Source organism: Papilio xuthus, unplaced genomic scaffold (genome assembly GCF_000836235.2).
Source record: "Papilio xuthus unplaced genomic scaffold, Pxut_1.1 DF827680.1, whole genome shotgun sequence".
Lineage (NCBI taxonomy): Eukaryota > Metazoa > Arthropoda > Insecta > Lepidoptera > Papilionidae > Papilio > Papilio xuthus.
Window position 1 is genome coordinate 7,343,107 of NW_013530969.1, and position 13,738 is coordinate 7,356,844.

General features: G+C 43.0%; 2 protein-coding genes across 3 annotated transcripts; both read right to left on the minus strand.

Moving 5' to 3' along the window:
- Window positions 1–2,817: 2,817 nt before the first annotated feature.
- bif (protein phosphatase 1-binding protein bifocal) lies at window positions 2,818–6,591 on the minus strand. 2 transcript variants are annotated; one of them, XM_013311797.1, is made up of 3 exons: window positions 6,171–6,589; window positions 5,134–5,209; window positions 2,818–4,316 (listed from the first exon to the last, which is right to left on the minus strand). In XM_013311797.1, exons 2-3 carry the CDS (start codon window positions 5,171–5,173, stop codon window positions 2,833–2,835), a joined length of 1,524 nt encoding a protein of 507 aa, XP_013167251.1. In that variant the 5' UTR covers window positions 5,174–5,209; window positions 6,171–6,589; the 3' UTR covers window positions 2,818–2,832. The 2 variants fall into 2 exon arrangements, with proteins under 2 accessions (XP_013167251.1, XP_013167253.1); XM_013311799.1 differs by lacking the exon at window positions 5,134–5,209 and having other exon boundaries at window positions 6,171–6,591.
- Window positions 6,592–11,378: 4,787 nt separating this feature from the next.
- On the minus strand, window positions 11,379–12,281 carry LOC106117016 (uncharacterized oxidoreductase MexAM1_META1p0182-like). Its single transcript, XM_013311085.1, has one exon. The coding sequence runs from the start codon at window positions 12,216–12,218 to the stop codon at window positions 11,466–11,468; it is 753 nt and encodes a 250-aa protein (XP_013166539.1). The 5' UTR covers window positions 12,219–12,281; the 3' UTR covers window positions 11,379–11,465.
- Between the last annotated feature and the right edge of the window lie 1,457 nt (window positions 12,282–13,738).

Below are 13,738 nucleotides of genomic sequence, written 5' to 3' on the forward strand. Positions count from 1 at the left end.
ATACCAAAGCAACATTCCACTTCATTAGATCACGGAAATTACAAAACGAGTCTGGCCGCTGCTAAATGTCGTCCACAAAGTCGATAAACTGTTTATGAATAAAATTACGTGCATTGTTGGTAGTCGGTGAGATGTGATATTGAGGTGAGGCATGAGTCGTTGTGGCGCAGGACGGTGTGCTCGTCATCGACCACGATTAAAAATACAATAATTATATAATCTTAACATTCGTTTCATAATATTGCGAGTATTGTGGTTATCATAATGTTTGTTAGGCCAGGGCGAGACGTGGAGGCGCGCGGCTGGCGCTGGGAGCGTGTTTTTTGGCGGCGCCATTGTGCCGTAGAAAGCTAACACTTCGCTGCCGGCTTCCGTGACATAACATCACCAACGTTTACAGTGCATCGACTCTTTGCAACCTACCTTTATATGAAATGTCAACGTCTAAACGAGTCCTGTTTGAATGTTTTGTCTCAATTGATTAATAACGTGTCGATTAATTGTTGGGGGGCACGTAGGAACATCAAATCAATAATATTGAAATGTAAATAGGGCATTTTATAATCCAAAGCGGTTTAAAATAAATGTTACAGCAACCACAGTGAGTGCATAAGTTGCATAAATCGTCTGTACTACGTCACTGTCGCGGCGTGTGGGCGGCGGCCGCATCCGCAGGCAGAGCACGTGACAGTGCTCGTACGTGGCCGCTGACACGTTCAGCTGCAGCTACCAGATACCTCATAATACTCATTAACATGGCAAAAAATCATTATATATCTAACTTTACGTTAGTAACGAGGCTGTCGCGGGATTTACTCGGCAGCGACTCTGGACATAGATTTTTCAATTCTCTATTAAATATATTACATACATCCGGACAGTTTGTGCAGACAATGATTTTGTCTAATTCTACATTAAAATAACAGTGTAAGGGTTGAGGCTGACGGCGGTGGTGAATCAGCCGGACCGCTCATTAACGCGATACTCGCAAATTGGAATATTTGCTCAGAATAAGCCCGCCGCTCCCGCTCCGCCCGCCGCCACACGCACACGCACACGCACACGCACTGCGACTCACTGACTCATGTACACCGGTTCATATGAACTGACACAAATAATTACTATATAAAAAATAAAAAAAATTATGAAATAACCTCCAACTATTTGGGTGTGCCGCGTAACTTCTATTATTAAATTATTGGAGTCGTTTAAATTTGTGATTAACAATTCAACAACAATTATGCGATATTCCTACTATACAAGGTTTGATCGCATTTTTCTGTGATTGTGTGCTGAGTCAGCTAGAGTCCGTGGTGCTGGCTAGCGCGGGGAGTGTGCGGCGGCCGGCAACAGCTCGCCGCACCCTTGAGCCGACATTCGAACGGAACTGAAGGCTTTGACTAACGCTAGCTGTGTACTGACACACGTCTCCCGGTCGGTCGAATAGCATTCATTAATATCCGCGAAATAAACCCGACCAGCATTGGGGCTGTATGGGGACATCTTGTCGAGCGCTGTTCTCAGTCCCAGTACATCTTACCATATTGGTTTGATACTATTTATTTCATCTGAAATAGGTAAATGGGCTCGAGTTAAGTGTACGTTATCGTGTCGATAGGTGTGGTAGCGGGGCGGGGCGGGGCGGTTTGCGATGCGTTCGTGACAAATCAATTGAACATAATTATCCGAGTGGCGCACGTGTTACCTACTGTTAACTAACACTGATAACTGCAGGCGAGTGTACTACGTAAGAGCAGTCCTCGTCTTGCCTCGACTCTATCAATTTTATTAATATAAAACATAAGAGACAAACATATGCAATGATTTGCATAAATACAACGAATGTATTTAAGGACACGTCAAATACAAGTAGTGCGAGGCAATGAAACGCGTCGAATGTTTATTTTCAAGGACGACTGGTGAATCGAAAGTTAATGTGAACTGGATCTCCGACTCCGAGTGCGTGAGACGTTAGCGGCGGGCCATCGTGGCGGTTTTCACATCTCGACAAGCCACCTGCCATTATTTGAACTAAGATAGGTTACTTGTCATGGATAACTTAGGCGATCAACGATCATGTTCGGAGCCCATTAACGGCTCAGTGATTAGAGGAGGATAAGCGCCGCATGGACGCGCTCGCACTTTTTACTGCTACAACGAACTCTTATACATTTTATTTATATGTGTTTACTTTGAAAAAATATGTAGATACTTTCATATCGTTATTAGAATTGTATAAGTTGTTAATGTTAAAAATAACCTAACTATTTATATGTCGTATTTAATTTGAGATACGATATCATTTATGTTTGTGCTGCGTTCACGCACCGTCATTTCACTACGAGCTGTAGGACAACTTGTAATTTAAATATCTATTGATCGTGTAGTATTTACTATAATTCTATATAAAGTAAGTAATACTTTCATTAATAATAAAAGTTAAAATGAAAATACGTAACGCGTTAAAGCATTGTCTGACAACGTATACACGTGAGCGGCATACGATATCAATAGGAGTTGTATGAGGATCGCATTATGTATTCGCTTGTTGGCGCGACGATGGCATTCCGCGGTCGCTTTCGTGCCATCTGCCGAAACCGAGAGTGGAGCCCCATGGGTCCGACGCGACGTTTTCTCCGCGCGCACTTTCACTCATCACCACTCGACAAGTTTGCACAAGCGACAGGTTTCTTACCATCGATTTGGATCTTTCAAACCCAATTTTATGTTTAGGATGTCACGAGCATAGCGACCACTGTGCGACGCTGCTCGCGACAACGCCCTAATTGTGCGCCATTTGATGACTTTTAATTGTAATATGATGAAGATGATCTAGTATTGTAACTTGTGTTCATCCTGTATAGTATAGAAGGTGTCAGTGGCACTCACCTTTATCCTGTTGCGGCGGCTGGTGCGACGGATGACGCCGTCGTTCTCGATGTAATCGGGCACCTCCTTGCGGTTGGAGAAGTTGAACACGACGGAGGTTGAGGCGGGCGCGGGAGGGCGGGGCTTGCGGCCCCAAGTCGCCGGCTTCACATCCGTTTCTTTCTTCTCCTCTACCTCCCCGGTCTTCTTCGCCTTGGCGCCGGTCCACGCACGCTCTATCCCCGCGGCGCCGATGCGGGACGGCGTCCGAATTCTTGGCTCGGGCGTACGCCCTCCCTCCGCGTGCCCGTTCATCAGCGCCGGCTTCGGGATGGTTTCCATCACTCGCGGCTCCGACTTAGCTTCGATGAGATCCGGGGTGCGCTCGCGGGGTGGCGGGATCGGTTTCGTAGGCGGAAGTCCGATCGTTTCTGTCGGTGCGATTTCCGATGGAGGCGATCGCAAGGTCGGTTCGACGGCGGCGGAAGGCGGCTCGCGTTTATCTCCGCGAGGTTCCGGCTCGCACGGCGGCGACGCGACGCGGGGCTCTTCCGCGGGCTTTTCGATGCAATCCTCGAGGTGTGGCGTCACGCTTGTGTCGCCACGCTCGGAACTCAGTGCGGGCATCGGTCGGATGATTCCGACGCGCCTCGGAGAAGTCCATAGGCGAGCGCGACTCAGCAGCACAGGGTTGGCTGCGGCGACCGTCGGTAGATGTGATCCATTTTTGGGAGACTCGAACGCGTAGCGAATAGTGGATCCGGCGCGAGCGATGCCCTCGAGAGCTGCGCGAGAGACGGGCTTAGCAGAGATCGCGGCGCCCTCCGGCTCGTCGATAGCTGAGAGATCGGCAGCGGCGGGGCTCGGGGAGCGCGCGCGAGGCTCGGGCGTCGAGGACCGCGGGCCCTCTAGACCGCGCAACACCGCAGACACGCGGGCGGCGGGCGCGGCGCGCCGAGGCGGAGCCGATTCGAACTTGCGCAAGGCGGCGCGTACTACGTCGGGCGGCGGGCGCTCGGTGTCGCGCAGCAAGGGCGCGGGGCGGCGCGGTGGCCGGCAGCGCGGGGCCGCATCGGGCTCGTCCAGGCGACTCAGGGCATCCACGGATCGAGCGCGTTTGACGGAATCCCTTCGCGGTGGAGCCGGAGGCACCGCGAGCGATACGGGACGGGGGCGAGGCGGGGGCGGCTCGTCAAGCAGGTGCTCTAGGGATGCGGCGCGCCGCAAGACGGAAGGGCGACGGCGCGGCGCGTCGCGGAGTGCCAGGCTGAGATAGCGGGACTTGAGGCGTTTGACGATGCCGGGCCCGTAGCGCAACTCCTCGTCGTCGGTGGGTGGCGGGGGCGGAGGGGGCGCGGGCGGTGCGGGCGGCGGCGCTGGGCGGGAGCGCGCGGCGCGGCGCTGCAGCAGCTCGCGCTTCCATTGCGGCAGGCTGCCGTTCGACATGCCTGCAGGGAGCACACACATCAGACATGAAGCTATACAATGAGCCGTGTGTTACGATGTATTACAAATGTTTACATCATTTAGTTTATTGATTTTTAGAACCTATTCAGGTTATTTAAGAACTTAAACCTTTCGTTTTTTTAATTATGTACGCATTCCTGAAACAAATAGTAGCAAAGCACAAAAGAGGCCAAGTCCATGTATTACATGTCTACATGCAAAATTAAAAACATCACACAAGAACAATTAGGCAGTGCCATTAAACAAACTAAACAAAGCCCTTATCAAGCTGACCCCGCGCTGGCACACTATCAATTATCCCACTTACAGGAGGAAAATAACAGCGAGCGAGTGTTGTGTGACCCCCCGCTTGCAATGTTGGAAATAATATTAATTAATGACAAAGCAATTAGCATTGTCTATATCAACATTAGACCTCCGCTATGAATCCTACTTTAAATATATCATTATATACATACTAATTCCAACAATATTATAATAAGTGGAAAAAGTATGACAAAAGTAATAGCAATATATGTTTTGTTAATGTCAAAACAAAATATATCAAAGATGTGATGTTAAGGTATAATATTAGTGTAACAGCAATAGTTAAAATGATTATATATAAAAATGTAACACATATGCTGTAATGCACATAGCAGAACATTGACATGAAGTGAGTGAAACTAAAGGAGTTATTGTATGTACATATAGCTTCAACACATTGTTTAAAATATATAAATCTGGACTATTCAGTAATTAAGAATGTCAAGAAAGTACAGATCATATGTTACAAATAGTTAATGTGGAAGCACTTACCAAAATCCTGAGAGGACTCCAATATGGTCTCGACCATCATCTTGATGAGGCGGGCTGGCGCTGGGACGGTAAGCAACTACACCACAACAGCAAATAAAACAACATTAAGCTTTTCACTTGGCTTCAACAAAATATGCAATAACTCATAGCAAGCGACTGCCAAAAAGACAAGTACAAATATGGTCCGGTCCACACCTTGTTGTGGTAGCAAATAAAATTTAAACATGCACAAAACTTTTGTAAAGCTTTATTGTATATGTCTTTTCAAATATTTTAGTGACTCAAGGTCATCTATGCACTGTGCAGCACCCTTCCCCGTGCATGTCTACAAATATTTCATTCTGCTCAGTGACTTGTGCAAAGTTCCGAGTCATAAAGACATAAGGCAACCACCATAACGGGTGTTTTAATCTATTCAGAGATTTGTATTGTGATAGATGCATCATATCACATTCACTTGACATGTTGTGACAAGCAATCAATAGCTGGACTTACAAAATGAAATGTACTGCTTTTGGCATTGCAACATTCTGCTAGTTTTGCTAGTATTTAATAAAAAATTGATTTCTTTCTATACCTAGTCTTTTTTTTAATATGTACTTTAATGTCTGCTTTTTAGAAATATTGGCGAGCATTTAAATAAAATATTATTGTAGCTTTTTCAACTGAGAAAAAACTAATTGATTTATCAATTAATACCGGAAACAATTACTTTTACACAACTGGTTTTATGGAATGTCCAATAACAAGCTATTGTATGATTTGGATTTGGAATGCCGCCGTGCCGCCGTGTACGACGACGAACACGACGATGCGATAACAAAGTAATTTGCTGTGACGTCGTCGAGCCCGCGTCACATCTAGTTTTATCTAACTGTTGTCTCGCCCTTAATGTACCAGAACAATTGGAAATAAATAGTCCGTGGATCGCGAATCGATGTTGGCCGCCATGGAGTGGTGTCGTTTCAAAAACAATAGCCGCCATCATTTACCGGCGCATTCCGATCCGCCATGCCTTAAACATTCTAATAACTCACCTGTTAAAAGTCCATCGAATGAATCCAAAACATAACAACACGTTATTTTTATATCGTAGTCGGTTCAACAAAATGCCATCGAAGCGTGAAACCGAAAGTATTATCACTCGCACAAGCTAAAGCCTCATTTCTGAAATTCTGGACCGGACACCCGTGGGTGGTCGATCTTGTTTTGATTTATTTAAACTTATTATATCACATGTTCTAACTAGCTGTCAGCACCAAATCGCACTGTAAAATATCACTCATACATTCGTTTTTATTCAACAAAAACAGTTGAGTCTACAAAACTAGACGTACAATCACTAAACACAACCGTTACCAATAGCAAATTAACTGACACTAGAATTTCATACTTATTTTTATTGTATTTGTATCGCATGTGTACATGTATACAACTGCGAAGTGCATATATGGACAGGTCACCGCTTGGAAAAAGACAGCTTTTGCTTCGTTCCGAAATTACTGGCAGACAGTTAACAAAGCCGATTTACACTAGACGAGTGAATGCTCATTCTATCCTCTGCGTCAAATTCTATAAGTGTAAAGAGAAACACAACATTAGTTGTTCTATCTTATCTTACTATGCAGAAAATTCTAAGAATGCTCGCTCCTTTGATGTAAAACAGTACCAGAGTTTGGTAATGTGTTCGGATGTACTAGCTTCTTATATGAATTCTAGTTCTTGGTTCTTATTCTTAATATTTTATTTTTGCTTTTATTCTTGCTTGTTTTGGTGTCAACGTCGAGAAAGAGCCTGTGTTTACATTTAGAAATAAAGAAAGAAGTCATCGTCAAAATGGCGAAAATCAAATACGCACAAAAAACCATGTCTCATAATCTGTCCATCTACAGAGGTCCATCCATGAGGTATAGTTGGCAACGTTTTATATACTCTTTGGTTGGCAACGGAGTAAAATGTTATATACTCTTTGGTAAAATGACACAGGTTGCTTAATTTCATTCATAAATATTTTATTTAAGAAATTAGCATTGTCATTTTTTAAAAATCAGAGTAACAGTAATAAGCTTTACATATAAAATTTCAATATAGTATAGCCATTAATATAGTTTTATTGTTTAATGACATGTTTTGATACATTAATCGAACTCTATATCTACCTGAGAGAGAAAGAGAAGAGATATTGCTTTTGGATTTTTAAAACCGTATAGAATTCAAAATTGTAGGGTGCTAGCGTGTCCATACAGATAGAACACCCCGCTATTTTGCGGAAAATCGGAAAACCTTCAGAATAATTTGTTGTGATGGCAACAATTTCATTAAAAAAATTCGTTGTCATGGCATTGACATTGATGACATTATTTTATATACTCTTCGTTATGACAGCACACTAACGCCATCTGTTGTCTTGCTTAGCAATGGCGTCGTAACTTGTTAATAGAGAATGTATGGATGCAAAGATGGCGTGCGTGACCATTCTGTACATTGAAATATGAAATGGAAGTACATGGAACAAAGGAACCTTCATCCGTGGGCCTAACACGAATTTTTGCTACAAGTGCCTTCGTATTCTTATCGTCAATTATGTCAAAACTAGTATGAGACTTTTGGAGTACTTTACGCCCGATAGAGTACAAAGTTGAATTTATGAATATTTTCGGCGGTTTTATTTATGTTTCATTGTAGTTAAGGCTGAAGTTTTCAGTATCTTTTCAGGTGGAGGAAGTATTTATAACAATGAAATTCTTATAAAACCTTAAAATAAAAATAAAGTTTCTTAAAACTCAAACTGACTCGGTAAAGTACAATGCAAATGACTTATTTAGTATAAGACTTGAAAAGTAATTTTTTTTAACAGTTATAAAATTTGTTAAACAAAAGTGTATGAGGGGTGGTGCCGGTGCGGTATAGTGCGAGTGGCGCGTGTAGTCAGTAGATATTATCCTTCGTCTATTCAATAAACTAACACTTACTTTTTTATTTCTGACACAAGTTGACTGCTTGTTTGTGTTCCTTTCTATTTTTTTAATCCTTCTCTAATCTCTTTGGGAAATGAGAGATAACACATTTTGTAGCACTTAGATAAACTTCTTCTATAATATCATAAATGTTTATTTCAATAATTATTATAACCGATATGAAGGATTTGAAGACAAGCTCTATCTACTTAAAAGATATTTAAATGTTAGAAGACAGTGCGTCAGCGTCAGCGTCAGACTGGCGGGCAAGATCCCTCAGCCAGATTAATGATCTTGGATCATAATTAAACGTTCAGTTAATTTAATTTAGGTTCAACAAACTTGATGTATTTATTAAGTCAAAGTTAATATATTGTCGGAGAAGAGATTCATTGGCGTTAATTAAATCAGTTTCACCAAACAACTTCAATTTTAATTAGTTTAATTTGGTTCGTTTATGAATACAAGCCAGACTTCACTGCAGGGGGCGGGGAAGCGCTGTTTGGTAAATAACATACCTACAACATGTAAAACTCGTCGACTACTGCTTTTAATAATCAAGTAATAATTATGTACATGTGTGTATGTTCTCTAAAATGTTAAAATTAAAAGTTACCATACAATAATTATTTTACGATGTAACGAAACTTTTTGTGAACTCGTGCGGAGAATGCTGGTGAACTGAACGCGTTCGGCAAAGTTTTACAAGACAAGCAAGTTGTAGCAGCGCAAAGATTTCCACATCAGAATGTAGTAAACTTTGAACACGCCGCCGCGCCTTGTGAGCCGGGCCGGGGCCGGGGCCGGGTATGGCGGCGGGGGCGGGAGCCGGGTCCGGGGCTAGGGGGCGCACCGACACATCGCAGAATGCATGTAGATCACAGCTATACGATATATGTTTACGTTCTTCACCTCTGCCTGATATATTTTTTTATATCATGAGGTGGCAAACGAGCGAGCGGCCACCTGAAATTGCTGAAATAGGGAAGTGACCGTTGCCCATAGACATACGCAATTGCATATGCGTTGCCTACCTTTAATCAACGGAGGAGAGGGAGCACAGAAAGAAAATATCTTCCCTTTCCATGCATCCTCTCATCTGGAAAGTCCACTTCTATTTCCTAGCCTTTCCTTTTAAGGAAAAGGTTGGGAAGGGAAAGAGGACTAAATTAGGCCTCCAGGATGCACACTCATCAGACGAAACGCGGAATTGCTTCCACTTGACGCCTGTCTTCTGTGTGGTCGTGGTATTTCACCGGGCGAGCCGGGATAATTAGTGCGAAGATGTAAAAGCGGGCTCTAGCACTGTCAAAAATTTCTTCTCTGTCGGATAAATTTCTTTAATTTAAAGAAACAATATAAAGTTTAGCAATTTATGATACTGGCAACCCTCGCAAATACAATGAACACATACAAACGACGCAACTCAAATTTTCAAATTTAGAAAAACATCTACTCTGCTAAGTTTTCTTGTTAAAATGAACTAAAAAAGATGTTAATAATGTTTTTATTATTACTACAAAATAGTCAAAGATCATCATCCACAGACGACACCTTAGTAAGAAAGACTCATCAGTTGAGAAGTAAGAAATAAATACAAGGTGTTTCATAAATCAATGGTACTCAGTGTGAGAGACAGAAGGCGATTATACCAGACAATAAATGGCCGGCGTCGGAGACAGCGCGCCAGTCATTCAACTAATTTGTACAAAATGGTGTCCGCCTCGCCGCGCCGCCGTCGCCGCCGAACCCGAACCCGAACCCTTCTCGTACGTTACACCTCAATAAATGTATTTAATTACGCTGAAGAAACGCGGACATAGCTGCGGTCACTAAACCGCATATTATATTGTGTCAAGCAAAGGTTTGTGCGACGTTGAATCAACGTAAAAGCAGCTGCTACTTTCTGCAGATTTCCTTTATATATGTCAACATCAACCTTATTATGCTATTGTTTACTTCCAATGTGCAAAGCAACACACGACTGGAGTGTAATTTGCTTTCCTAATACCTTGGGTTTTCTCTAAAGACGGGTGTAAAAGTTAACACTTATAGAGCAATGGTATTCCTGCAACAGAATTACTTGAAAATTGACATAACACTTTTTAGAACAAATAATTAAATACATCTTTCAGAATTTTTGTAAATGTACACTGTACGCCTAAAATCTCTTTGGGTTAAAGTTTTTTTGGACTATTAAACTAATGCGGACGAATCCGCGGGTAACCGGTAGTATGTATTCAATAAAATTTACAAGAAAATATACTTAGTTTAAATAACATTTCGTAGGAATGCAGAACAGAATCTGGTGAGTAATGAATGAGGATAGTCTCGAGTATTTTTATTTTTAATTAAATCTGTCGAGCGGCTTTCCAATAACATCGAGGTTCACGTTTTCCATTTATATTTCAATTAATTAAATGGCAAATTGGTTTTTTAATGTAATGTAGACAAGATAAAGGATTATATTTATTTAAAAACATTTATAATACATAAAACTAGTAATTTTATTAATAAGTAAAACAAAAACGTGGCATTGTTTTAAAATAAATAGCGCGAACAAGAAATTGGACTTTGGATAAAGGAAAGGGTTAAAACGTTTTAATTTCGGCAAAGGCATCTGTGGGCTTCCGTTTCGTCTTTCTCGGTTAGCGTTAATAAGTTGGCATGGACATAAAGTTTGTATGGGCTCCGGACGCGCAGATCGCGGTCAGCCCTTTGGACGTGTCTATTAGTAAATACAAAGCTCTTGTATAAACATTCCGATGCCATCTACAATTATACATTATTTGACATATCTATATATTTGCTTAACTTGTTCCTTGTTATATTGTTAGCGATTTTATAGTATGTTATATTCGCTCGCCGCTCGTTCAACTCGACTGGCGGCGGCGAGCGTCGACGCGCGACGCGAGGCGCAGACGTCAGCGGCAAAATTCAATTTATCAACATAAATTAATTAAATACAAGATTTATCTTAAAACTTTGTACGATGTACACAATACATGAGACAGTTCACGTTCTCCGCTAATGTAAATCTCTGTAAGCAAAATGACACAAAGTATACATTTAAACGCTTCGCACAGTATCTAAATGTTTTTTGTGTGGTTGCAATGTGGCGTGTTAGTCTGTTGGACTAACATAATAATTTTGAATGGACGTTTTACACTGTGTTATGTGTGATCGTGGTATTGCATTGGGCGATGGGACCATTCGTGCAGCAGCTAATGCAGCTGTGGGCTCTACCACTGTTCTTGAGGGTGAATAAAGTCATTGATAACTACATACTTATTTTATATGTAATTTTTTATTTTATATAAGGGTAGGTTGTTGGGGAACTCAAATAGTTCCCACAGGTCATTCATGGAAAAATATTTAAACAGGTAGCAAAAGATATCCGTTGTCGGACACATAGTTTGAGCCGGTGATGGCCTTTGCCTTGTCGCTGCAAAGGAACAAGATGAGGTGCGCGATCTCCTCCGGCTGAGAGATGGTGCCGAGCGGTGTCGTTATGTTGCTGTTGTCGACAGGGTGGGGGCCGCCGCTATCATAGATGTCGGTGTACACCGGCCCGGGGCTGACGGCGTTCACCCGGACGCCGTGCGGTGCCAGCTCGCGCGCCGCGCCGCGAGTCAGCTGTTCGAGCGCCGCTTTAGTGACACTGTAGGGCACCAGCGGCGGCGTCACCGACGAGGACCCGTCCACGCTCGACACGTTCACGACACTGCCCCGCGTCTGCACCAAATGCGGCGCCGCGAGCTGCGTCAGGTGCAACGCCGCTCGGAAGTTTATCGCCATCAATTGGTCGCACGCCGCCAGCGCTCCGCCATCCAGCAACGTCCCGTATCTCAAAATTCCTGCGTTGTTCACCAGAATATCCAACTTCCCGTACGTCTGTATGGTCTCTTCCATGGCTCGTTTAGCCTCCGCGTCCTGTGAGATATCGGCTCTGATCAGTAGCGGTCTCTTTCCGTTCTCTTCACACTCGGAGGCCACTTGTTTCATTTTGGTTTCATTTCTGGCGACGATGACGACCGTGGCGCCCTCCTTGGAGAACTCCCGGGCGGTAGCGGCGCCGATGCCCGAGCTGCCTCCGCTGACAAACACTACTTTGCCACTGAAACTCATGTCGCCCAATGCCGCACCCGTTGACTGCCGTCTCCCTATTTAAACTGTTCCAACTTTATGTTTATTACACTTACGTAAATTACGTTATCTGCAGTCGCGGTGTCGTCTTTATCGCTACATGTCTATTTACATTGTGGATTATCTTTATGAACTTACATATTTTTGTGCAGTGCTATTTGTATTCGTATACTTTCACCAAGATAAGCCATTTAACGTTATTTAAATATAACATTTTGTTTAATTCTGTGCAACATTCAAATATAATTTAATAAGGGGTTTATCCACTCGTAAATAATTCTTGTAACGACATCCTATTTAATGTTTTTTTCACAATTTTTTTTTGCGCGGTAAAACTGCTCGTTGGCCATTTGCAGCCATTGGAATCGTAGCTGTCGATACTGTTGCAAATTGGACGTGCTCTATACGAATAAGCAAAACAAAAAGTATATGTTTAAACATGTTACTAAGTTGTACGAATGTATGTCCAATTCCCTCGCTGCGCTCCGCCAGCCTGTTAGCCAGAATGTATGTGTAGTAAACTTATGGCTTTTGATGAGGCCTCGCGGCCGCGCCGTGCTCCTCGGGGGAGCCACTTCCGGCGCGGCCGGCTTATTGCGGACCTCTTTACCGCTTCTCCAATAATTTTTCTTTAGCGCGCCCTCCGCCCTCCGCCCTCCGCCCCAGACCTTCATCCTTAGCCCGCGCGCTCCGGCGGCGGCGGGCGTTCGCTTTTATGTTCACTTTTATGGGCCGTCTATATACATACATCTTCACTCACAATGGCTGAGATAACACGAAAATAGATACCTTTAACGTTTAATGTAGGTCTGGAGATAATTTAAATTATTGATAAAATATTAAATTGTTCAACCTTTTTTTAAGGAGAATTAAAATACATATTTTTTTAAATTAGTTTAATTGTAATTGTGACAGCGATGAAAAATGTAAAAGTAGTTGAAGTGCCAGAGTATGACAGAACGTTAAGAGTAATCCGGTGGCCGGTTAGTTGCAAGCATGCTGTGGATTTTAATGAACATATTATGTTAGAGACTGTGTGATTGTTGTGGGACTCTCATCGTTCTTCTGAATGAGGGAAAGTGCTTACAGCACAATTTTAAACATGATCAAGTCTTAGTCTAGTATTAGTCTCTATTAGTCTCCTAAGCTTTGTAGGGGAAATGTACATATGTACCAAGATATTTGATTATATAAGATATTTGAAGCTTCGGTACATAAGTATATATGGAATATTTACGTTTTAAAGAAAATAAATGAGAAAATTGTATCATATAATTATCTTCCGTAAAATGGGCCGAATAGTTTACGCGGCTTTTGCGAGGTCCGTGCGCTCCGTCGCTCGGGTGGCGCGTGAGCGTTTTAATTCAATCCCTCGGGGATGCAGAGTGTGGGGTGCGAGGTGTGACCGGGTGTGGTGAGATGTGTGTGTGTGTGTGGGGGGGGGGGTGCAGGAAGTATTTCAATTCACAGAAGTATCCGTGCTATCCCGCCGTCGCGACGTC

Excerpts from the sequence above, each read along its gene's own strand:
- LOC106117016 (XM_013311085.1), bottom strand. The coding sequence starts at position 12,218 with ATGAGTTTCAGTGGCAAAGTAGTGTTTGTCAGCGGAGGCAGCTCGGGC.
- bif (XM_013311797.1), bottom strand. The coding sequence starts at position 5,173 with ATGATGGTCGAGACCATATTGGAGTCCTCTCAGGATTTTG. Across the intron at positions 4,317-5,133 it reads GGAGTCCTCTCAGGATTTTG|GCATGTCGAACGGCAGCCTG; the intron begins GTAAGTGCTTCC and ends TGCTCCCTGCAG.